At 27.9% G+C, this 27,301-nt stretch overlaps 2 protein-coding genes across 6 annotated transcripts in view; one reads left to right on the forward strand and one right to left on the reverse strand.

Moving 5' to 3' along the window:
- Nucleotides 1-27,301, forward strand: part of LOC103571641 (phosphatase and actin regulator 2) — a 167,416-nt gene that overhangs the window by 96,324 nt on the left and 43,791 nt on the right. The gene's annotated exons all lie outside the window — the stretch shown is intronic.
- Nucleotides 22,531-23,906, reverse strand: LOC103571640 (uncharacterized). The gene is made up of 3 exons (XM_008549868.2): nt 23,652-23,906; nt 23,231-23,573; nt 22,531-22,764 (listed from the first exon to the last, which is right to left on the reverse strand). The coding sequence occupies exons 1-3, from the start codon at nt 23,858-23,860 to the stop codon at nt 22,573-22,575; spliced, it is 744 nt and encodes a 247-aa protein (XP_008548090.1). The 5' UTR covers nt 23,861-23,906; the 3' UTR covers nt 22,531-22,572.

A 27,301-nucleotide genomic window follows, 5' to 3' on the forward strand; every position in this document is an offset into this window, starting at 1 on the left:
AAATATTTATTGAGACAATTAGGAATGATAGCTCTTACACTATACCGGATAATTTGTTTAAGTGATAGAAATTTTTTTTTCAACATTCAATTAATATATCAATGACTGTCCAAAAACATTAATAGAAAAAAAATTTTTATTCATTTTGATTTTTAAAAATATTTATTGGGATTATTAAGTATAATAGCCCCTACACTATACCAGAAGTTATAAATAATTGTATAGATAATTTAAAAAAATATTTTTATATAAAGAAATTCAAGTTTCTATTTCTATTGAAAATGTTATATAATAAATAGTTGAAAATTTGCATATCGGGATTTGGATTGAATGAACGCGCATCAATGTAAGATCTGTGTGACCTCACGACCTTTAGTATCAAATATATGTATGCATATATATACCAGCCGAGGTCACTACCACATTCAAATTATTCATTAACCTCAAATAAATATTCAAATCAGTTCTATTGATTGATACTGTAATTAAATAAATAAGTTTTAAATGAAACTTTTAAATGAATTCACGTAAAAAAAACTAACGATTAAAATTTTTTTACAAAAAAATTTTTAACATGAAAGAAAAACAAAATAAAAGTGAATTCGCCGACCAAGACGTCAACTCGTTGGACTAATTGACTTAGTTGAATTAGTTGAAAGGAAAGTGCGGGTTCCCGCGCTCTTTTATCCCTTGACCTCATTTCAATTCAAGATAAGAGTCTCTTTTAAAATATAAAAATATCATAAAATTGTTATAAAAATTTTGAATATTTTTTCCCGAAATTCATAAAAAATTTTATATCTCAGTACTAAAATTCATTCCCATCATAAATTACACAAACGTACATCATAAATATATATATATATCATCATAACTTTACTTAATCCAGTCATTACGAATTAATTAGTTTAATTATTCACTTAGTATTTACGTAACAAGCTTCACTTCGTTGCACTCGAGATTCTTTTATTTTTGCAAAAAACATCTTAATGATAATGAATTTTATTACCATTATCATTATATTTTTTTTGTTAGCAATGAACTTCAATTAATTATTTTTTTTTTTAAAGTCCCACTATTTACATTCCGTAAAAAATTCTATTTCAAAGGAAACTAAAAAACTAACTGCAATAAAGTCATTTCAGAAGTTGAGTCAAGGTAAAGAGTAAAAAAAAACAGTTTTTTCTTTCATAAAATAAAAAAAAATACATACATAGATATATATAAATATGTAAAACTTGCAATAGTTGAGTTACTTTCCCTCGAACGTGTTGAATCGATTTCTCGACGTCTTTCATAATAATCCTTCATTCATTCCTTCATCCCTACTCGATATGTCACGGAAGTCTTATGCTTCATTTCCTTAGATAGTCATGGATTTCATTTGTACGGAAGTGTAATATAAATACAATTTACTTTTGATTAACTATTTGATATGATATCAGTGAAAAAAATTATTAATCATCGAGTAATGATGTTTATAATTAAAATATAAATAGTATAATAATGAGTGTCAAGTGAATATAAAATAGTAAATAATTATTATTATAAATGATGAATTGTTAATATATATACACATATATAGAGAGAGAGAGAGTCATTGACCTCTCAACCCCCGTACAAAGTTCTACATTGTGATGTTTGATGCTGCATTGGTGTTTTATGCGGCGGCGACAAAAAGGTGTGATAACGGTTTATAATTTATTTATATACTTATTATTTACTTATTTTATTATTTATTTGAAAAAGAAAAAAAATATTGCAATAAAAAAAATTATTACGTACTCGCATGTTTGCATTTATAAAACAGCTTTAGAATTGATATTTATCGTTAAAAAAAAAGATAATGATGAAGTAAATAGCTATATTTATTTTAGCCATAGATAGTAAAAACCGGAAGGCAATGACACGAGTGTGAGGTCACTTAGTCTGATTGCTGTGATGGTAGATTGCCAAGCTATTTTTTTTTTATTTCGTAGATGTTTTGAGATTAATATTAAGATTATTAAAATTCACATGCAAAAAAAAAATATGCGGTTTATATTGCGCGTTATTTTAATTGTGAGGTTTTTGTTGTGGAAGCTCTCATTTACTAAAGCGTAGTTAGTTTATCGTACTTTTCTTTTAATTAACTAGGTTGCTTGCTGAATGTAACTGGTATTTTATGATTAATGATTTGATGAACGGAGAGATAAAAGGATAAAGTTACCAGGAGTTTCGTGAATTGAATTATTTTCGCGGATAGTTAATACTGAACAATAGGAGATTTTATTTTTTAAAAATACTGCAAATACACACATTAAAAAATATTATTATCTGTGTTGAAAACGGTCCGTATTAAATCAAATCCGCATTCACTATGATTCAAATTCACTGTAATTTTTTTTTGTTTTTTGCTAGAATAAGCATCGCCTATAAAATTAGGATATTAAATTGAGTGTGGCGATGATTTGGTGCCATGTGAATAATTCAGATTTAATATTAAATGGCGTTAACACTCAACTTGAATTTTAACCCTCTTTTATTTTCTTCAATTAGTCTTTTAGTTTAAACTCGGTAAAAATGCAACGACACTAAGGGCATATCAGCAGTTACTGCAGCAGCAATAGCAGTAGCAGGTGCTGTGGCTGCGGTAAAAAGAGACTTTTGAGACAGTCTGAGACTGAGTAGAATTGCAATAGGAACCCTCTAAAACGACGCATTAGTGTCGAGGGAGAAACTGTACGACTGAGCTGGGGAACTTTAACACAGAACATGAGTATAGTATGCTCTTTATCGTTCGTACAAGTTTTTTGAAATTACTTCTAGACTCTTGAAAATATATAAAACAATAATAATGAACAAACTTTTACTAAAGATATAAGGCAATTTTTTTTTCATCAAACATTACGAAAATAATGATCATTATAAATAAAATTTATTACTTATAACGCGTTACTAATTCCAAAAGGATTTAGGAAGCTTCCCAAAGCCAAAAGGGCGGATAAAAATATCGCGTTACTAATTCCAAAAGGACTTACATTTTTTGCCTCAGAGAGCTTCCTAAAGCCAAAAGAGCTTACATATTTTTTTTTTTTATTACCAATCATTTTGAAGACTTAAAGCTGAAAATTGAAAAAAAAATTTGGAGGCCAAAAGTGTACATAATTCAAGTCATGCGCCCTTTAGGATTTTAAAATTATTTCTTTTTAATGTTCAGTTTTAAAATAAGTCTACCTAACAATTGACTATGGAAAAAAAAATAATACGCCCTTTTGGCTCTAAGAAGCTCTCTAAAGCCAAAAGGACGAATAAATATATAAGTTCTTTTGGAATTAGTAATGCGATATTTTTAAAAAGGTATCAAAAATCGTGAAAATACGCAGCACAATTTTTAAAATACTATTTTTTTTTTAAGCTTGTGATTGGTATTATTCTGATGCTCTTAGTACGCCGTATTTGACAGTAAAGATAACAGACTTACATAATTTATCGTATTTCGAATGACAGTAATTCCAAAAGTTATCATTCGCCCCAGAATATTAACAATCTACCCAAAGATGGTTATTTGTATACTATCGAATTTTATCAAGATTAAAGATCGGTTTTGCTATCACTATTTTTCGTACAGTATTTGTAAAATATACAGTTTTGATAGAAATCTTTTTTTTTTTCTTTCATTGCGAGTTTTGAAATCACATATTGCCATAAAAAAAAATTCAGTTTCTTACTATCAAACTAGAAGCGTGCGAATAATTCGAATTATTTGAAAGCTTTTGAACTATTAAAAAAAAATTTATTTATCCGTGTAATTTTGAATTATTCGAAAATCTCTTATTCATAAATTTATCATACAAAAAACCTTTTTCTTGCAATTAAAAAGTTTTAATTATTTAATTTTTTTTTTCTCATTAATTAATATTATATGTATCAAGTTCCCTTTTGAAGAGAGTTTTAATGCTTGATAATAAATAAAACAACAAATTTTATTGTGTAAACAAGAAAAAAAATAAACAAGTACATAGATATCAGATATTTATTTTTAATAATAAAGTTCGTTAACATTTTTTTTTTAGCAGATAATTATTAGTCGAGCCATTATTCTTTTAAAGTAAAAGAGTTTTATGAAAAATTAATTACATAATAAAAAAAAAAAACTGAATTTTAAGAGTACATTGTAAAAAATTTATGAGTAAACGCGAAGCGAATGCGGAGTAAATTTATTAATTTCATTCCAAGGGGAGTTATATTTATATTATTTAAAAAAAAAAAATACTTTTAAGCTTGAGTTTATTGATCTTCATATTTTTTAGTATCAAAGTGAAAAAAACAGGAATCAAAATTTTGTAAAAATTCATAGACTGAGACCTGAACTTTCTTATACTTTACACCTCCATTTAAACTTACATTCAATAATTGTTAAAGTCAAGTACGTTTTTTTTCTCTCCTGAGTAGACGGACAGTAATTTTTTTATTGCACTCACACAGTTAACGGAAACTGTGTTCACGTTTTGCTCCTGAACAAATGGGAATTTAAAAAAAAAGTAGAGATTGCTAGATTACAGCGTAATGCTTCGATCTTTGTCCTCAGTCCACGTACAGAGCTTTTATTTAAAAGAAAAGGAAAAAACCTGGACAAACATATCTGAAAGCCCTTATCAGTGTAATATATCTTAGCCGGGTTTTAACCCGAAATCTTAACAGATTAAATTATTATAGCAAGTATCAATATTTGATATGAATTTTCGTTTTTCGGCGGATTTTAATATTTTAACAAAAATTAATTTTTTACATTTTTAGTAAATTAAAAAATGACACAGCTCTTTTTTTAATTGCAATGTGTTTAATTTATTTTTATTAAAAAAAACAAACTATTACAACCCTCGAAAAAATGTAATTTGAAACATAGTAAAAATAAAGTTTTACCGTTTGAAATTCAACTGCAAACGGAAAATTAAATTTTTAACTTTATTATTCTTTTCTTTGATTAAAAAATTAAAAAGAAACCACTGCTTAGTTTTTTCATAATTTAATAGCATGAAAAAAAAAATCTCAAATGATTTAATAAATATTTCTATGGAATTTTATAGTTTGGTAGTTAGTAATAGTTACAAACGTCTTTCATTCACTCTTTAACATGCCAAGTGTACCTTAACCCTATCAATCAACTGCGATAATTTATACGTCTTCCTTAAAAATAATTGTTTCCTGAATTTTATCGTTTCAACTTGATTCTTATCCCCAATTATACTTAAGAAAAGAAAAAGCAACCATAACTAAATTCAAACTTCAACAATTTTACAACGAAAAAAAATTAAAAAATTTCCAAGCGTAAAAAAAATCGCAGACTGAAAAAATAGTGAAAAATAAAGTAAATTTGAAAAGCACGAGATAATTGGATTGAGGCTCGTGATCGATCTTCGCAATACACAAGACTATAAGAGATAGACGAAAGTTATAATATGAGCGAGTATAAGTATGAGTAGAGAAGTAGAGAAGCGAGATGATGAGAAATATATTGATGGGTTGCATCAACGCTAAAATTTCCTACACTTGTGCTTCCGTTTCTCTCTCTCTCTCTCACTCACTTACATCCTTTATTGCTTCGTCTTTCTCATAGACCTTTACACCTTACATTCTGTACTTAATTACTCACGTATCTGTGTAAACTAGTTGGTAAATTCAATTTTCGTCAGACAACCATGTTTTGAGCTTAAGAGAAAGATCTTGCCACCATTAATACAAATTTTTCACTTGGTGATTACTAATTGATTTTAACAGCATTCAATTATTATTAATTATACTTAAAAATCTTTAATTATTAATCATTTTTCATAACTTAACCATCAATCATCAAATAGTGTTTTATTTCCACTTAAAATCATTTTAATTATTCACTGCCATTACACCTACAATTTATTCACTCCGCTGCACTCATATAATATCACAATCATACTCTTACAAAAAATATATTTTATTCAACAAGTCTGACGCTATTCAAAGTCATTGAAATTTCATATCTATAATTAAAAATTAAAATAAATTGCAGACTTCAAACGCGAAGCATATATGCTTTGAAAAAAAAAAATTTTTGGCGCAAGAAATATTTCGAATTATGAATTAAACACGAAAATCTCTTTACTCTCTTGTAAAATTGAATTTTTCATGCGAAATGTAACATGAGCGTTTAAGATTCGCACTTTTAAGTTTTATACCATTTTTACTATTTAAATTAATAAAAACATAGTTAAAAAAAAAACAATTCAAGTAAAATACATTATTGACATAATGTAAACATATTTTTGAATTATTAATAAATATTGAGAGATAGTTTACGTGTTTTAAACCTACTAAACAAACAGAGAACTTGTGATTGTTGATAAGGATATGACATAACAAAGCGCAAGTTATCAGTAATCATATTGTATAGAGTACATTTGCAATATATATATATATATATATATATATATATATATATATATATATATATATATATGTAAACATATGAGTGTGTTGTTTGTGTTTTGTACCTATGAATGCGTTGAAAGAGACGGGTAGAATTTCTAAATGTATATGTTTGGTCGATGAAAAGCTAGAGTCTTAAAGGCAAGTGAAATATTTATCATAAAACATGTTTCATCTGTCTGATACTCATAAATGCGAGCTATAATAAAAAATTAAAATGTATACGGAAAAAGACTACTTGAAAAATTACAGTTTTAATAGTAAAAATAATGTTTTCGAAATGAAAAGTATTAAAATTTCTACTTAAATTGTAATTCTTACAATATCTATTAATAATTACACTATGAGCTGCAATTTTTTACTATTGACTTCGGAAAGATTATTTTTACTATTTAAACTGTAATTTTTCAAGTATTTTTTTTCCGTGTACTAAACTCGAAATGAGAAAATGAGAATTTTCATAACTAGCTTGTCTATTATTTCATTGACAAACATATATTTAAATTAATACCAATGATGTGATTATTTTTTCAAAATTTAATAAGCCGATAGTACTTGAGAATAGCTTTTTCATGTCTATTTATCCATATATGAAGAGAAAAAATTTAAGAAGGGTCGGTAACTAAACAAAAATTAAAAACGAGGCTCGATGCATTATTTTACAATCTAACAATCTAAGTTTTAATTTTTAGACAATTTTCATTTGTTTAAAAAAAAAACGTGGACAAAGTTTCCATGTACTGCGCAAGAGCAGGAAGGACAGTACCGATCGTCCACTTGGGTATGATAGAAAAAACAGAGCCGACCCCTTGTAATTAAAATAGTTTGGAAATTATATTTCACGAGATTATTGACAGTAGAAAGAATATATAACACTGCCCTCTGGAGGCTTGAAATTGATTACTATTTGAATTTCATCACAAAAAGTGAATGTCTATATTCATATATAAATGAAACTAATCAAACTTCATTATTATCTTTAACAACTTCAACTAAAAAATAATCAAATTTTATATTTTAAAAATAAATTGAATAGCAATTTTTATGCGCAGTTGCAACCTCGCACATTATTAAAACTTATGACAATTTATTTTGAATTAAATATAAAAAAATATTAAAGAATACTATCCTGCCTTAGATCGTCGAAAATCGCACGTCAACAACCGCGAAGATGACAAAGTATCGTATTTCCGGTTGGGTCTTGATTGAATTTCCTGAATACAATCGTCGTATTGATATATGGAGTTGGAAACCGTTATTCATATCATTAAAGTGTCAAGTTTAGAGACTCGTATTCATTGCGTCACAAACTTTTCATTAGCTAATATATCAAATTCAAATAAATCAGATCGACAATAATATAAATAAATAGTTTAATTAAATGTGTTACGTTAAATTAAAAAGAGAGAGGTGATAAGTTTATAAAAAGTGATGATGGGATTTATTATGGGCTGCACATGTTTCAAGGGTACTACAATGGGCCATCTTTGTCAAGGTTTGTCTTTGTCTTTGTCATCAAATCACCAAATCATGTAAATTTATGCACATTTTTATTTAGTTTTTTTTATTTTGTTCCTCAACGTATTACTTACTAGATTGCACTTGATCATTTTCTTATTAAAAGAAAAAAAAATAAGAAGTAAACACACTTTCAAACAATATCGATTAATTTCATTATATTTACATAACTTCTTAATATCGCGTTACTAAAACCATAAGGGCGTATCTCAAAATATACGCCCTTTTGGTTCTGCAGAACCAAAAGGGCGTATAAAAATTTTTTTTTTTGCTCCAATCAATGTAAAAATATTGAAGACATTAAAATCTATGGAGAAAACGAAAAAAAAAATTTTTTTGTTTTATGCCCTTTTGGTTTTAAGCAAAAATTTTTTTAAAGTCATAAGGGCGTATCCTATTTATTCGGTTTATTATTAATTATAGGTCAGAGTAAGACAAAAAATTGCAAGGGTAATAACAATTATCACTCCACAATTTAATTTATATGAAGAAATATTTATTTAAGTGAAAAAACAAATAAAAAATAGAGAAAAAATAAATTCATCAGGGTTTTAGTCCTATACCACCTCCATCTTCAGGATCATCTGTACCTAACAGTATAAAAAAAAAAATTTTTTAATTTTTTTTAGAACATAACTTGACAATAATAAAAAAATTTATAAACTATTACCATCGCTGAAAATTAATCTTTAATAATATTGATAATATTTTTGTGGGACGGTGCCTGATGGACAAAAATGATTTAGGTCATTAAACTTGCTTTGATATATTGGTATTCTAGAACAATAACAATTCTCAAGAACAACGGCAATTGATTTTTGAAAATAAAAAGAAAAAAAAACAGGAAACAGAAAATGAAACCTTAATTGAAAAATGAAAAAATGCACCTTTGAAAAATTGAACAATCTAAATGTGCATTTTTTTAATTTGATTAAATTAAATTTCACAGCACTCATAGAATTTAGAATTTTTTAGATGAATTTTTTTCGTTCTCGAATTATACATATTTTTTACATCAATTGTTGAATTAAAAAAATTGTGACAAGATTCGATCAAAATTAAATAAAGAAATTTGGTTTTTTATTTAAATAAATATTTGTTCAGATAAATTAAGTTGTGGAGTGATAATTTTTATTAACCTTGCAATTTTTTTTCTTACTCTGACCTATAATTAATAATAAGCCGAAAAAATAGGATACGCCCTTATGACTTTAAAAAAATTTTTGCTTAAAACCAGAAGGGCATAAAACAAAAAAATTTTTTTTTTCGTTTTTTCCATAGATTTTAATGTTTTCAATATTTTTACATTGATTGGAGCAAAAAAAAATTTTATACGCCCTTTTGGTTTTAGTAACGCGATATACATTTTGCTACAATATTTATTTCCATTTTTACTGTTGAATATTCTTTAGTAACCACCTGAAAAATTATTCTCTTTGAAATATGGTCTTCAATTGAAATTTTAATATTTTGCTCTAATTTTTTTTAAATTTCCCTTTAAAAAACCAGAGCAAAGTGGTTTTTTCCATTATATATTTTTTGGTATGGTCTGAAATATTATAATAGTTTTTTATTATGGAATTATGGTGTAATGGCATAAAGTTTAAAATTTTCAATAACAAAATAGAGAAATCGATGTATGAAATCCGATTTCAGAAACTGCCTAGCAAAAGAAAATTATTACCGATTCTCAAAATTAAAACAATATCCTCTTTTTCGTCTAAAACATAATAAAATACTATCTTATACGTCGAGGGCGATTGTGTATGAAACGCGAGTTATGACAATTGACTACCAATCTGGAGGCGTTGTCAACACAACCAGCGTCTTATACTGAGCTGTACTATATACATTTGTTTTTGAAAGAAAAGTACGCCGATGAATGCCTAAAGACGACAGGTAATAAAGGAGGCTCATAAAATTATGAAAAAAAAAAAAAAATTTGTCCCAAGATGACTCAATCAGTTAATTCGATATTTTTTGCACGACGTCACAATTCAACAATCAGATATCTTTATTACCTGCTGTGTCAAATCTAATATTTTTGACTGATGGCTTTAGGTGCTGATCGCGTACATTTTGAGTATGTTTAAAAAAATAAACAATTCGTTACAATATTGTACATCGAAATCTCAGGAAAAATTTTGCAACACTGTCCCAGCTGATTAACTCACACTATCTCTTTCTCCAAACGGTAGCATAAGCATTTTAGAACAGAAAGATTTTTTTCCATTTTAATAAGTAGTGGTTCATTCTGCTACATCGAAAAAAATATATAGGAATGGTTATTGTTTACACCAGAATGATCGAAAAGTATGTAGAAACTGATCTTAGCATATCACTAATTCTCGTTATAATAGTGGGTAGTTTTCACGTGAGCGAATACGATCCAATACAGTAACCATTACTATGTTACACATAATGTCGAAAACACGACTGGTTATCGTATTCATAGTTACCGTTCGCTCACCAGGTAATACAGGTTCCTTTCAGCAATAGATGTGTTTTTATGTAAAATAAGTATAGACGATGTGTTGAGATGCGAAAGACTCCGGACAAATACGTTCGAACAGAGTAACCATTATTGTGCAGGGCAAGAACTATTGTTTTCAGTCACATGTCTAACTACTGTCGACAAAATTAGTTCCCGCTAAGCAGTAGTCAGACATGCGACTGAAAACAACAGTTCCTACCGAGCACAAGAATGGTTACTATGTTCGACGATAATGGAACGCATTTGGTCGTAGATTCTTTCGCATTAACACAGCACCTATACCTATTTTATATAGTAACACATCTACTACTGAAGAGAACCTGTATAATCTGGTGAACGGTAACTGTGAACACGATAACCTGTCGTGTTTTCGACATAATGTGTAACATAGTAATGGTTACTATATTGAATCGTATTCGCTCACATGTGAAAACTACCCACTATTATAACGAGAACTAGTAAAATGATAAGATCAGCTTCTACATACTTTACAATCATTCTAGTGTAGCACAGTAATCATCCCTATCTATATTTTTCCGTATACTTTCTCTCTCTTATTTTTGCTGAAACAGAATTTTTTTTTCTTCATAATTAAATCTACCCACCATAAAGTCGTTGTATATTTGCTAAAAAAAATTTCAAGTTATGAAAATAAAATTTAAAAAAATAAGAAAAGTCAACTAAATCTGTCACAAAATAGTGGGTAAAATAAATAAATCAAATTATATAGAAATAAAAAAGTCACTACCAATAACAAATAAAAATTTACTATGCATTGTTGGTTCATCAGACAATCAAATTGTCACGTTGCTCTGAGGAAATCTTTTATTTTATAATTTGTTATGCATAACGTGACTGACGTGCAACCAGCTATGTTCCATCCAACTTGTCACGCGATCAACCACTCGCACATTTTTATCCTCTATAAAAATTCACTTCTCTTTAACTGCACACCTACACCATAACACCATTTGTTAAAGAACAAAATCGATCATGCATTTCCACACCCCAGTTGAAAAACAAAAAAAAAACGTTATAAAAATACTAAAACAATCAGACTTGTTCAATCTACTTCTGCTAGATTTAACTTTTTTTTCATTATCGGTGAGATTTAAAAACCCATTATATGCAACCAAAATTATATAAGTCAACAAATTACTAATCTACTTCTTTTTTCTAAAGCCAGGTGCTATGAGTTATTTTTTCTTTATTTATTTCTATCTGAGTTGTGTTTGAGGATTAACTTTTTTTTTTGTATGAACATAAAAAAGCGGTTTGAATTGAAGCCAAAGAGGTGTCGCGATAAAATTGCAAAAGTAATAAAATAAATTCTGAAAAAATACTGAGAAAGTAAATAAGATGAAAGAATTAAATAAAAGTTTAATTTACAAGAACAAAACGTGGTTGCTTATAAAAAATCTAAATGTGCATCATAAACATTTCACATATTTGCTTTTTACATTTAAATAGTAACAAGTTACACAAAAAATAAAATTCTTGACGCAAAAACTTTTTCTAGTCCTAAGAAAATTTTTTCTTCAAATCGTAGAGAAAAATATTTCTTGCGTCGAGAAATTTTTTTTCCTGTGTAATAATATTTTTAAAAATAAATCTCATACTTATTTCCATTGACCTGCAATAAATTATTTATTTTATAATTAAATTTACAGTAAATTACAAAATAAAATTGAAACAATGATAATTAAGATAGTTATTGATATTTTTTAACTGAAGTCCAGTCTATATATTAAATCAAAAAATTTATTATTTGTTTCAGGTATGTATAAAAAAATGATAGAATTACTAAATCATAAACAGAAATCGTCACTGGTGAGTCTATTAATGAATTACTGCTTAATTGTAAGGAATTTTACCCTTAATCGGTGGAATAATAATAAATTACGTAGTATCTTACAAAGCAAACATTAAGCATTTCTAAATACTACTACCGACGACCTCTACGTAGTCGGAGCTTATAAAACGCCGACTTTATGTCAAAGAGTTTCGTTTGATTTATTAACCCTTAGTTGGTCGCGCTATGAACGATTCTCCGCTTTTTTTTCTTTATTTTGTAATCTAAAGAAAAAAAATTTTTTTTAGCTTTCAACAATTTAGCTATTCCTTCTTTGTTCTATTTAGCATTCACTAAAAGAGTTTCTAAAGTTATAATTATTTCTATTAACAATAAATTAAATAATAAATGTCAAATGAATGTGGAATCGCGGTGATTCTTCGTGAGTGCGATCAAACTAGACAGTAAAATTTTATTCTCAACGTTACCAAATATACGGAACCAAAATAAATGAAACTAATATGGATGTTATATATTGTCAATAAAATTGGCAACACTGTAAGAAAATTAACATTACGATTTCTCGTGACGTGTCCGACGAAGGGTTAATCATTTTTGACCAAAAGTAACCTATGATATTTAGCACCGATGATGAATGTCTGCCTGGAAACGAAAACAAATACCAGGTATCACAGTATTATAATTCTTTTACAAATCATTAATTTTTGGTAAAATTGAATTTAGGTTGCTTAGGTTGAATAAATCGATCTCTGTTTTCAGTCCGATTGATCTTTTCTACTAATCATAAGTAAACGTTAAAAAAAAATAGTATATTGCGTGACAAGAGATGGAACAAAAAGAATTTAAACGAGGGCTAACATCTCCCGAAGTTTGATATCGTGTTTTATCTTGAGCCACGCACTAATTTTTTCATATTTCCTGCATTGATACTGCGAATTTTAATGTTTGAAACAGGCTGATTTCTGACCGATCGCGGTAAAAAAATAATGCTGTGTTTTAAATATGAAAATTTGAATTTTACGAACGAAAACAGTTACTTTTTATTAATTTAACAATTCTTTCCATTAGAACTTGTTTAATATTTTAAATTTCGAAATACAACTGTCAGTTTAGTTGGTTCGTAGAATTACATTAACCTTTAGAGGTTTACAATAAATAAAAAAACTATTCTGACAGGAATGAAATAAAGTCATAACCCGATTCAGTGGGCATGAACTTCTTTCTAAAAACGAATTAGTGGAAATCATGTGACAATCACTATTTGACAGTGAAAAACCATTTATTGCCAGTGAAAAGTATACCAGTATTTGAATTAGTAACATACTTTTCACTAGTAAACAGCCAATGGTCACCATTTTCACTATTTCAAATTCAAAAGTGTTCCCTAAGGAATAAACCGATCAGTTTTTGTCCCCGAAATCCCATTGGTCTGAAATTCGCCTGTTTCAACTTCCGAAACAGGCAATGAAACTCGTAGTTTCAATTCAGATGATATGAAAAAGAGGTTTCGTATAAAAAATAGTTTTCTTTAATTCAACCTTCTTCTAACTCAAGCTAATAAAATGTAAATTTCATTATCGATTTAGAAATAAAAAACATACACTCGTTCAAGTTAAACAGTCTACTTGAACGTAATTGTTTTCCCGTTTAAATAATAGGTTCCCTTAACTCACAACCCCGTTCCGGAAACCCGAACATCCATGATCGATCGTAAGCTCAAGCTTCCCGGTTTTTTTTTCTTTTTCTTCATTAGGCCTTTTCATATATATTGTTATCGACATCTGAATATAACGCCATCTCAAATGAGTATTCTAAAGCTCGAAAGCACTCACAAATCGTCGAGCTTATTTCGCTGGCAATCGATAACTAGATGCATAATGTTGCCATCTTTAAAAAATCTGTTTTATCATCTTCTGCCGATACAGAGAAACTTTTTATGAAAATATTCATTTTTTTCATGCATGTATACTTCATTCTTAAACATCGAAAGTCTATTAATAAGTATATCAATGTATTAAACTATTAATAGTCCATTGAAATAAATTATCCATTATTGATAAAAAAAAAAAAAAAAAAAAAAAAAAATTAACTAGCAGTTGATAAAGAAGACGGTTCATATGAAAAGTGTCTTCTAGATGTCACTAGATATTTCGAATAGAGCTTTTTGCTACAATTTATTGATGTTCATTGTGAATTATCCTTTAAATATAAATTTAGTCAGTTGTTAATTACTATAAAGTTAATGTTTATTAATAATACTCATTATCAATAAGCGTTAAAGGTTATACTGTTAAATATATTATAACTATTCATAGAATCTTATCGAGCCATTGATATTAACAAGCGATAGATAATTTTTATGTCAACGATTAATAAAATGACAGCCTTTATAAGCGGACATTTTTATCGAGATAAAAATTACTTCTTTTTTCTTTCACTATTTTTATTAGAATGCTTTCAAAAATAACATGACGTAATTTACATATCATTCGGATGAATTTCAAATTTATAAATCGAATTAACTACATTTTTATACACTATATAAAGTGGACGTGCTAGGTTTATGTTATTTTACTTGACATCGTTATTTTATCAAATTTAAATTCTACTAATAATTTTTTTTTTTTTTTTTTTAAACAAATAGAAGAAAAATTATACAGATTTAAATTGATACAAATAGAAAGTTGTTGATCATTCAAATTTTTATTTGAATTTTAAAATCATGAGAGAAATATATAAATATATATTGCAGCCAATAAAATTTCATATTTTAATTACATCGCATTGCAGATCTTATAAAGGCGTATAGAAAAAATTGAAGATTTCAATCAATAAAAAATTTTTTAATATTTTTTTTGCTGAAAATAAATTGATTGAAAAAAAAATTATACTCTTATGATTCCCGCATATCATAAGTGCGCGAAAAAGTCAATAAAAGTTGAAATAAAAAAAAAAATTACCAATATTAGTTTCAAACTATTTTTACTAAGCAACAAAAGAATTTGCTGGTTTAATTTATCTGAAGAAATTTATAAATTGTTACGTAACAAAAGTAAATTTTAAAACGAACTCTGTTATTTCAAACACGTATGATAAAGATAGTATTGCTTTGGTCAGAGAAAAAACTAATTTCACACGTTGAAAAGAAAATAAAGACATTTCCGACAGTTGGATTTATGTTCCGGACGTAGTGAGCTTTAGAAATTTATTTGATCTATCTGCTCGGATGACTTGTATAAGAAGAAAAAGACAAATCTTATAAGACGATCATGGACTTTAGACACATCGCTATTGTTGGATCTGATCGTGGTTACTTTACTTTATACCAATTTTTGAAATCAATTATTAGTACACTGTAAAAAATCGGAAGTAAAGCCAGGATGAAGAGGGATTTTTTTTCTGAGCGGAGTGATTTCGGAGTGAAGTGGATTTTATTTCAATTCGCATTAACTCCGGTCCGGATTTTTTATACTTAAATAAATTTCCATTTAGTAGAAATAACTTTTTATAAGAAACATAATCATTTCAATAAAGAATTAATTCAGGTATTAATAACTTAACATAAAATATTATATTTTTAAATTATGAAATGTTTTAGTAACCCACTAAATTATAATTTCATATATATAATACATTAAACTAGGTCGAAAAAATTGACTATTTTTTTTCTCTTAGCTATATCGAAAATATTTTTTATAATGACAAAAAAAGTTTCATGAAAGTTTGAGCCCTTAATATTAAATTTAAGAGATCTATTATCGCTATTTTTAATTTTAATTCATAATTTTATGTTTTACGGTAGAACTGCTAAAACATGAAGGCAAAAAAAATAATTTCCACTTATTCTTATGTAAAATTAAATTTCCTACAAAAAAGGTCTGATTAAAAATTTTCGTCAGGCAAGCCGTTTCCGATTAATTAGGCTTAATAAATTGCTAAATTTTTTCGATTTAACATTTTTACTTTTGAATTTTGTAACTGACGAATCAATAGATATCTAAAGAAGACCACGGCCGGTTTTGAATGGAAATTTAATGCTCTACAAAAAAGATGTCTTAACATTTTTTGCTAAATTCACTCCTTCGAAAGTTATTCAGGTTATTGAAATCGTTTTGACTCAACTTCAACCTATTATCATCTGTTTATAATTTTTTTTTTAATCATTTTGCATAAATATATGAAAAGGGAGCTCGTAATTATTTCCGTACTCAATATAAATGTCAAAATATCGAAGACCTAGCTCACTATAAACTAGTAATTTTTTTATGATTCATATTTTACAAAACTCCCCTTCGAAGTCATATTCATTCCATCCGCGTTCGCTTTGAATTCACTCCGCGTTCACTTTGCAAATTTTCGACTGTGTAAAATATATATAGATATATAGAACATAAAAAAATCTTTGATAAAAAAAAATACAGTCTTTCGTTCTGATGCATCGAGGTCATGGATAATCACTTGTCTTTTCCAGATACTTAATAAAATCGTTTTTTTTTTTTTTTTTTTTTTTTTTTTTTTTCTCGTATTTTTTGTCAATATACTGCTGCCTTTAAAGTATAGGAAATTTATTTAAAATTAAATTGCATTGAAATTGACAAAAAAAAATCTGTTAAGTTAAATGCTAAAAATTTTATTTTTTAAATATTTATAATTCTCTAATAAGATTACTGGTTCCTTGATCGGGTACTACGTCTCTAACCTCAAAATAAAATTTTTTTTTAAAGACATTTATTTTTAGTTTAAAAGTATAAAAAAATTTTTTGTTTACCAACTTTTTTAGTCTTAAAAAACTTTTTTGTTTGCTTTCATGCTACCGCGCTAAGCACAAAAGCGGTAACTAGCATAGAAATACTGTACAGTAAATTACTTCTGTGCTTAGTACGGCAATATTGTTCTCGCGGATATAAAAATGTATAACTATATATATTTGGAAAATAGTATTCACCCTCATAAAATTTATTACCTGATATTTTTTTCATATAAAAACCGAAAGATTAAAATGACAGCAAAAAGATAAGAAAAAAATGCAACAATGAATTTTCATCTATTAAAATATATATATATATATATATATATTTTTTTTTTTAACTTCCCGCTAAGAAACTTGCAAATTTTCAAAAATTCGGAAAGTTATTGGTATCACCCCGATTTGTGAAAATCGAAATTCCAACAGATGTCGACGTTTTGAGGTTCTAGCAAACTATTCTGACTAAATTCAAGATGACGTCCGAGTGTATGTATGTATGTATGTACGGACGTATGTAAATATTCTGTAACTTTTGAACGGATGAACCGATTTTGATCTTCGTGTCATTTGACGCGGCTTATTTACTATAAACACTGAAAATTTGAGCTTAAGCGGTAGGGTACGTTCGGAGATATTTCAAAAATAAAATTTAGTCAAAAATGTTTTTTTTGAATAACTTTTAATTCGCTCGATGGATTGATTCCAAAATCTAATCAGCTCTAAAACTGTAAGCCGCGTCGAATGCCACCTCAACCATCAAAATCGGTTCATTTGTTTAAGAGAAACCGTTAACGAAAGAATTAAAAAAAAAATTTTTTTTAGTATTTTGGAAATTTCTCAAAAACGTCTCGATAAATCAATTTCAAAATCTGATCAGTTGTAAAAGTCAATAAAACGCGTCGATTGCCACCTTAAACATCTCAATCGGTAGAAAAAAAGGTAAAAAACGTTATTTTTCGAAAACAAAGGCATACAAAAGTATTTTCGAGCTCGAAGAGCTCGAAAATGTATCCACAACAATTTTTCGAGCTCAAGGAGCTCGAAATGGGCAGGAAGTTTTGGGGCTGGCCCTCAGGGTCAACCGACAGACCGATTTTTCTTTAACGTTTCATTACCATCCAATCAAATTTAGATTCAAAAAATTCATTTATAGAATAACTAAATAAATAAAAATCAAATAAAAAATAAACAGACCTAAATTAATTAAACTTTTTAAATAAATATCATCATTAAATTACTCGCCATCAATCAACTTCAAACAATTTTCCAATATCATGAATATAAAATATGATTCTCTATAATATCATATTAATAGTATTTATATAATAACATTTATCTCATATTTTGTTATTTGCTTTTCAAATTAATTATATGAATGTCGATATTTTTGACTGGTAATTAAATTTGATCTTCAATAATATTTGATCAACACAAATATTGACAAAAATATAAATAATAGTGATATCATATCTTTTGTGAAAATACTGCCATATTTTTCCTTTTTTCCCGTAATTATAAATATCAGTTTTTTAAAAAAAAAAAAAATTAGAATTGATAGATTACAGAATGTTTAATATATTCATATTTATCCAAAAAAATTTATCGTGTATATAAACTACACGGAAAAATTGCAGTCAGAAATATTGTGTTGAATTCAACGCTAATCATGTGTTGCAAATTTGTGCTGATTTTAAACACAAATTTTGTTAAATAATTGAGCACACAAAATCTGTTATTTTGACGAAAAATTTGTGTAAATTTAACAGACTTTTCGTTTTAAAATCAACTAATAAATATAAGCACATAACCTAACTAACTCAAGTATACTGATCTAACCTTAGTACAACTTGTGTCACTTTACCAAACAATTAGTTCGATTTTCAGTGATTTTTCAAAAAAACGAAGCTATGAATTATGTTCCCGTAAAATGAGAAAAAAAATCGAACCTGATGATAAAAATATCAAAGTTATCTATGATTATATTTAATTGTAAATCAATTATAATCCAAGTTTCCTTGCAGACAATCCTGCTAAAATGCCTTGCTTGGTTATAGTAATGAAGAAACGCGCGGGTGTTTAGCTAAACACAAATTTTGTGTTAATTTTCGAATAACACAAGAAAAGTCTTATATTCCAAATTTTCTAATCATGTAACATAAAAAATCACAGTCACAAATCATGTCACAAATCACTGTAACCATTAGAAATTTTACTACGGTCATAGTAATTTCTGCATGTGTTTATTTCAATTTCCGCCAGGTGGCCAACATGGTCCGGTATTATTATGACACCACAGTATTTCAAATAAGAATAATTTTTCCGTTTACTAATTGACACAAAAACTTTTTTTTATCAAATCATTCTATAAATTCCAAAGAAATATATTCACTAGCGATAACGAAATTCTTCTATCAGTTTGAAAAATGCATTAAACTTCGTAGAACTTTTTTACTGTCCCAATTACTCCTTGTTACAACTGTAGTATTCATATTCTACAGTTGTAAATATTACTTACATAAGAAGTAAATCTTTAAATTTCCATTCCGAAGTTTGACAAGTCCACTTTAATCATATTTATCTCAAAATCATATTGAATAAATTTCCCGTAGAAATATAAAATTTATTTCTTAGAGATTTCGTAATGACAACATTTATAGTTTTTATTTTTATGTAACCATACCGATATTAATTGAGTATACATAAAGTTAACATAAATCAACATACTATATATATACATATATATTTTCGATAAATATTTCATAGTTTGTCACTTTGGATGTGTCATGTATTCATAAGCTTTGGAAGCCTCTGGCATCCAGTTTTAGTGAGATATGAAACATCTCACTGAAGGTTATAAAGTACACACGAACCTCAGGGAGTTTGCATAGTTACTGTTGAGTGCATGGTTGCACGATTTAGAGGCCAGTAATTTAGCTCATGTTATATACTACATAACCTCTTTCTCTTGAATCTCTGTGCTGTTAATAACGGAACAAAACGTTTCTAAAAAATGTCTGCCAATATAAGTTCTAAATAATTTCAAAACTATTTACTATACATCAAACTCTTGCTTTCAAATATATGTAATTATAATTATAATTATTATTGGTTATAAAATACTTGAATTTAGTCATCCATAAAATTAAATTACTTTCAGTATAATATTTTCCAATCACTTTGACAAATAATCAAGGGTGTTAATGAACTCTTACAAATTTTATTTGTTTATCGAATGTAAATACTTTTTATTATCGTGTAATTATATTCATTTTCAAAGAGTGTGTAAGATTAAATTTGTTGAGAAAACAATGGTTGAATCTATAATCAAGGATTTCGAAACTGTAGAGAAGAGAAGGCCAACCCTGGAGCCTCGAAATCCCCGGGGCGGTTTACTCGTCGTTTCGCCCACGTGCTTTGATTGCAGCTGCAACCACTCATTCTATCTCTCCAATTCCCTCTTCAACAAACCGTTTCTCTCTTTTATTTATATAGAATATATATACTATATATTCATCTCATTCTCATTTGAACAAGCCCCTGTGGTTTAAATGTGGTTACAACACTCTAGTACTATCAATATATATATATTTATATCTTATATCATACATATATCTGTGACATTCCATACAGAATCTCTGCGGTCATGACATCAATTATTTTTTATTTAGTTAATTTTCTTGTATAATGTAATTTTTGCTAAAATTCAAATTAATTATTTTCAATTTTTCGAATTTGGAAAATTTTAAATAATGGAAAATCGATTGTCACTAAATTTTTTTAATTTTTAACTAATTTCGATCTTCGAGATCCAAAAAATTATTTCTGATCATTTATGAATGAGAATTAAAATATTGTGTAAATGTACATGAACTTGATGTCATAAAATATCTCGCGATCGAATCAGCTGTAATACGGCCTGTCGAGTAATAAGGTCTAAGTGATAAAAATGATATTTAAAATAATCGCTTTCGCTAAAGGCTACTCTAGTAGAAGGGTCTTGCATAGAGATGTTACGACAAATTTATAGAGTCCCGATACCACGTTCCCTGTCTTCTACATTTCATCATCCATTATATGATGTCGTAGCGCAGAAGAAATTATAAAAAACAATCTAGTCTTCTGACTCTTAAAAAGAATACTGATAATTTTGAGTGCTGTTGAGCAAAACAATGTAGTCTTCTGATTCTTAAAAAGTATTGTTGCTGAATTTAAGTGATGATTCATCTCCAATACCAATTTTATTAAGTATAGTTAAACTAATACAGTTTGTTTAACCCGTAGGCCTTATTATACGGAGAGAAAATTATGGTAACAGTTACAATATATTATGAGAATGGTTCCCATAATGCATGGTAACCGGTTTTTTTGAAATGTTGATTATAGGAACGGCACCCGTATATATTATGGTAATCATTCCTATAATTATGGGTATGATTCCCATATGGTATCGGAATAGTTCCTATAGAATTATGGTAATCGTTACCATAATATTATGGAAATAGTTACCATAATATTATGGTAACCATTACCATATACGCTTAGGAACCGTTACAATGTGGTTATAGGATTGGTTCCGATTTGCTTATGGGAACTATTCCTATGAGTATGGTAATCATTACCATGATTCTTTCACATGCGATATGGGAACTGTTACCATAATGATAGGAATTGTTCCCATACTTATGGAAACTTTCCCCGAAAGTATGAGTCTACATCCCATAATCCCAAGTAATCATTACCATAACGGCATGGTATGATATTTCATAAACGTACTACGAACAGTTACTATAATTTTTTCTCCGTGTACCCTACCGTAGTAAAATAAAGCCTATTCGTATGGTTCTTGTAAAAGTATTATTTTTTGTTTGTTTATGGTAAAAATTACCATTACTTCATTACATTTTATGGCTAATGTATTGAAATAAAGATTAATGATACATTTCGATACTTAAATGCAATATTTTCGATTCTATTCAAAATCTCCCTTAACTAGGCCATTTTACCCGCGGGTACCTTATTTAGATATTGTCATAGATTTTGGAATTGGCCAAATTATATTGAAGATTTTTTTTTGAATAAGTTACAAACTATTGAGCCAAATTATCAGCGGTTTTCATTAGATCTTAAACGAAATCTCCTTTTTGTGTTAATCATTAATATCAAGAGAGTTCTAAACTTTTTTCTCTATCACACTCAAATTGACAGACGGTACATTCTTGTTGCACTTGCGCAGTAAATGGAAACTTTGTCCACGTTTGTCTCTTCAACAAATGAACATTTTTGAAAAATGAAATCATAGAATTCTGATTATAGAGTCATGCATCGAGCTTCATTCCTAATTTTGTATTTAAAGCTTTTGTTTAACAGAAAAACTTGGACAAAAATGATTACAGAACCTTCTTAAACGAAGATATTATCAGTTGAGTATTAGATATATATATATATATGACTTCATTAAAAGTCTTCATTAATGCGATTAATCAAAAGTCGAAGAGGTTTTTTTATTATTAAATATATTTTATTGGTATAATTAAACAACTACACATATAAATAATCTTACAAATCTAAAAACTGGAAATTTTTATCAATGATATCACGTAAATCACAGATATTTTCAATCACCATCAACGGATTATCCGCATCAAAGTTTATAGGTTTGTTTTTCGACCAAATTCCAACGAGAACCTGGTTATTGAAATCTTGTTTGAAATTACACATAACAGTATTTCCGGAATCTTGTTGCTCGTTCTAAAAATACAGTAAAAATTTATGCGTTTATTTTCCAAAAAAAAAAAAAAAAAAAAAAAAAAAAAAAAAGACTTATTTGTAAGTTTATAAAAAAAAAAGTATTTTCCATATCGCATGCATCGAAATTACAATTTTAATATATATTTATCAATTCGAAAGTCAATTTCAGACAAACACGATTTTCCGGGTCGGAAATCATCAGTTTCTTTTCTGAGGTTAAAAAATTATAGTTTCAATGCGAAATGATGAAAAACAAGAATATTGAATGTAGCATGGAATGAAACACAATTTCAAATTTCGGAGTTTTGCCCTCGTCTTTGAATCATGCAACCTGACCCTCATCTGAAATCGATTTGGTTCATCCCTTACCACACAAAATACGATAATTTATGTAGACATTTATTTCAATGACCAAAAAAGTCCATAAAAATTTGATTATCGACTTTTTTTTTGTTACCATACTTACAATATTGAAATTATAAATACATGTGAGGGTTCTGTTGTTATCGGCTATTATACATGGACTAATATTCGCTTCATATCCATCATGCTGACGTAGAAAGCATCTCGATAAATCAACATCTTCTATATTTTTCGGTAATTCAATAAATTTTTCATTGATGTCATCATACGGAATTTGACTACCGGTTATTAAAATAGCAATATGACGTCCAGATTCATCGTAACCATTTGTCAAATCTTCATTATAAACACCGATTTTAAGATTGACATCGATATTCTTCATATTTGTCGATTTATTCAATGACTTGTTGATGAAAACTCTATCGATTTTATCTGTTTTCAGTACACTACAATTATAATTATTGTTTATTTAATTTATTAATTTGAAATAACGACTATTTGTTCAAGTAATAGTTAGTAATTACTGATGAATACAAGCTGCATCCGTAAGATACACTTCTGGTCTTAAAAATATTCCGTCACACATATGAAATGAATCAGAAAACGCTACATGAAAGTACAAATTCCATCCTCTTATAATTTTACTTGCAAATTTTGTTGGAATAAAACTATCGGTAATAACTAATTTTATAAAAAGTAAGAGCAGTGACCTCTTAATAGTATTTCTTATCATATTTCTATTAAACTGAATCCACGTTTTTATTTTATTTATAATTTTGATTTTGTTTTTGTTTTCTAACAAACTCAAGAGAACAATAATTGAAAATAATAAATGTTATCTCTTATATAGTCTACTAATCAAAAATGCCATTAAAAATAAATATATATTTTATCTTCTATTGTCCGTAGAATTTTTCTTTTATCATGTCATTAAATGACGTTATCATAAAATATAATTTTTTTTTTTGTAAATTAAATCTGAGGTTTCATTTGATATTCATGGAAAAATTGTTTTGAAAAAAAGCATGAATATTCAATGCGACCTCATATCGCGTGCCAAAAGGTAAAAGGGCGTATTGCTACAGGTTAGTAGGGAATTATGCTGAAAGGACGTATAAAAAAATTTTATTTTGCCATAAGCTTTGAAATTTTTTGAAACGCAAATATCTACAAAAAAAAAAAATTTGGGCATCCTTGAGCTAAAAGGGCGTATCTCAAGACATACGCCCTTTTACCTTTTGAAAAGTAGTGCCTAAAGGTACAAGGGCGCATAAAAAAAAATTCTAGTTTTAATACAAAATACTGACAAATAATTTCACAAGGCAAGTTAGATGAAAAAACACTCCTCCTACACTTTTTTTTAATTTATTAAAAATAAAATAACTGAAAAAAAAAAATAAAATGAAAATATCAAATTTTCAATTGAATAAAAAATTTTCATAACGACTATAAAAAATAAAAATTTATTGACTTTTTATTTAATCAGTGTTTTGGATTATGGATCCGTCATGAATCAGAATATATGAAAAAAAAAAAAAAAAAAAAATCCAAAGTACGTGCGACAGACACGAGGAAGAGGGTATAGGAATCGTACCTAAATGAATCGGTTATTTCTGCTTTTTTTTTTTTTTTTTTTTTTCAATTTAGTATAAGAATTTTAAAATATTATTATAAACTCTAATAATTAACTGTGAAATAAAATAACATTCATACAATTTGCAGCATTTTTTTTTTTTTTTTTTTTTTTTTTTTTTTTTTTTTTCATTTTTAGACTTCGGCTAAGCTTTTTAATAAATTTTTTAGAAAAAAAATTTATACGCCCTTTTACCTTTTGGTCACAAAATTTTCAAATTCCTAAAGCTAAAAGGGCGCATAATTAAAGACATACGCCCTTTTACCTTTGGAAAAACAATATGTGTTTTTCAAGCGTAGAAAATGTTTACTAATCAATTGGCGATGAAAAAAAAATTTATGCGCCCTTTTACCTTTGCAAAGGTAAAAGGGCGCATACATTGGTATACGCTCTTTTACTTTTTGGCACGCGATATGGTTCATAAGTCAAAAAAATATTTTCCTTGGGATTTTTGAGGTGTTTTCTACTAAAAGACATCATAACAAATAAAAAATGATATTGCGTGGGATTATTCCTTACAGAGAACAAGTTACGGACAACTTTTCATAAAAATACTTGGCAGTGTCATCCTCCCTCATATGACACGCGGTCATAAGTCAAAAAAATTCTTTCTTTAAGAAAAAAACGTTAATAAATAAATAATGAGTTCTTTAATAATTGATTTTATTGTCATTCAATACAGAAAATTTAACAATCAATAATAATATAATATATACCATGAGGGGAAAGTAGAACCGCGTGTGTAATTGTCTACACGAGCCGAAGGCGTGTAAAAAATTTTTCACTAGATCTGCACCTGAAAGTTTAAATTTCTGCCTCTGTTTTTGGAAAGAATAGCACGTGAGCTAATTTTCGTCATTTGTTTTCTCAGGATCGAAAAGAACGATTTTCTTCCCTCTAAACACGGCAGGAATTCAAACTTTCGGTGCAGCTATGGTGAAAATAACAAGTACTTTTAAATATACAAATAGCCGAATCGTTCTTCAAATTTCCCATATAAATCACTAAGGTTCTCAATAATCAGCAATGGACTTTCTGAATTAATATTCCTTATTTTATTCTCTGACCGAATGCCAACCAGAACCTCGGTATCATCATCTCCATTCGAAGTACACGTTACAGCATATCCAGAATCATGCTAATAATAAATTTTTACATTATTAGTATTTGTTTGTACCTCTTATAACAATCACTACAGTTCGTGTCTAATATTAATTTTTTTACAATATATTCAAAATTTTATTTTAAATCAATAAAAAAAAATCGGTCTATCGGTTGACTCTGCGGGCCATCCCCAAAACTTCCCGCAGTTTTCGAGCTCCGTGAGCTCGAAAACATTGTCGTGAATACATTTTCGAGGTCAGCAATATTGTTCTATGTTGTTGTTTTAGGAAAAAACTGTTTTTTAGCATTTCTTTCTCCCACAATATCTTACGAACAAATTAACCGATTGAGATAATTGAGGCGGCAATCGACGCGTTTTATTGAATTCTTGTGCTGATCAAATTTTGAAATTATCGATGGAGCCATTTCTGAAAAATTTGAAAGAAACTGAAAAAAAAAAAAATTTTTTTTTTTTGTTTTTCTTCGATATCTAAGAGTCTATTTGTCTGATCGATTTGAAATTTTTAGGAAAGTTGACGGCCAACAAACTCTTGTGATTGCCACCTCAAACATGTTAATCGGTCAGTTCATTGAAAAGATATGAAGGTTTACATCCATATACACACACACACACACATACACACACACGCACACACACTCGGACATCATTCTGAAAATTGTCAGAATAGCTTCCTAAGACCTCAAAACGTCGACATCTGATGAAAACTCGATTTTCGAAAATCAGGGTGAAACCAATAACTTCCCGAATTTTTGAAAATTAATAATTTTCTTAGCAGGAAGTTAAGAAAAAAATCTAATTAAGTATAATTAATTTTATTTTGTAAGCAATTTTTTGAATACTTACTATATAAGAGTAGTCTTGACATGTCAAAATGCCTTTATTATTACTATCAAGTGTGCACGGGCTAACATATGTTTCATATCCACCAGGATGACGTAAAAAACAGTTTGAAAAATTAACATCGTTAACGCTTTTTGGTAATTCAATAATGGTTTCCTTAATATCATCATAATGAACTTGTCGATAGGTCAAAAGAATTGCTATCTGACGCCCAGACTCATCGTAGCCATCACTTAGATGTTCATTATACACCGCATTTGTAAGATTTACTTCGACACATTCATTGTTATTTGTCTTCTCAGACGACTTGCTGATGAAAACTTTATTAATCATATCTTCTTTTAAAATTCTGAAAAGCACATCAATATTAATAAACTTATTTTTGTATAAAAGTTATGGATAATTACCGATGAATGCACGCAGGATCAGTTACATAAGCTTCTGGTAAAATAAACATTCCATGGCATTCATGAATTTTTTTAGATTGCGCTCCGTTGAAATATAAATTCCATCCGTCGACAGTTTTAAAATTTGAATGTTTAAATTTTAAAATTTCACTAAATGCTAACTCAATA

Source organism: Microplitis demolitor, chromosome 2, assembly GCF_026212275.2.
Source record: "Microplitis demolitor isolate Queensland-Clemson2020A chromosome 2, iyMicDemo2.1a, whole genome shotgun sequence".
NCBI lineage: Eukaryota > Metazoa > Arthropoda > Insecta > Hymenoptera > Braconidae > Microplitis > Microplitis demolitor.

Bases quoted from the DNA above. Each gene is read 5' to 3' on its own strand.
- LOC103571640 (XM_008549868.2), bottom strand. From the start codon at position 23,860: ATGATAAGAAATACTATTAAGAGGTCACTGCTCTTACTTTTTATAAAA. The intron at 23,574-23,651 runs GTAATTACTAAC...TTATAATTGTAG, and splicing joins GATGCAGCTTGTATTCATCA to TGTACTGAAAACAGATAAAA. The intron at 22,765-23,230 runs GTAAGTATGGTA...CTGTATTTTTAG, and splicing joins GTATTTATAATTTCAATATT to AACGAGCAACAAGATTCCGG.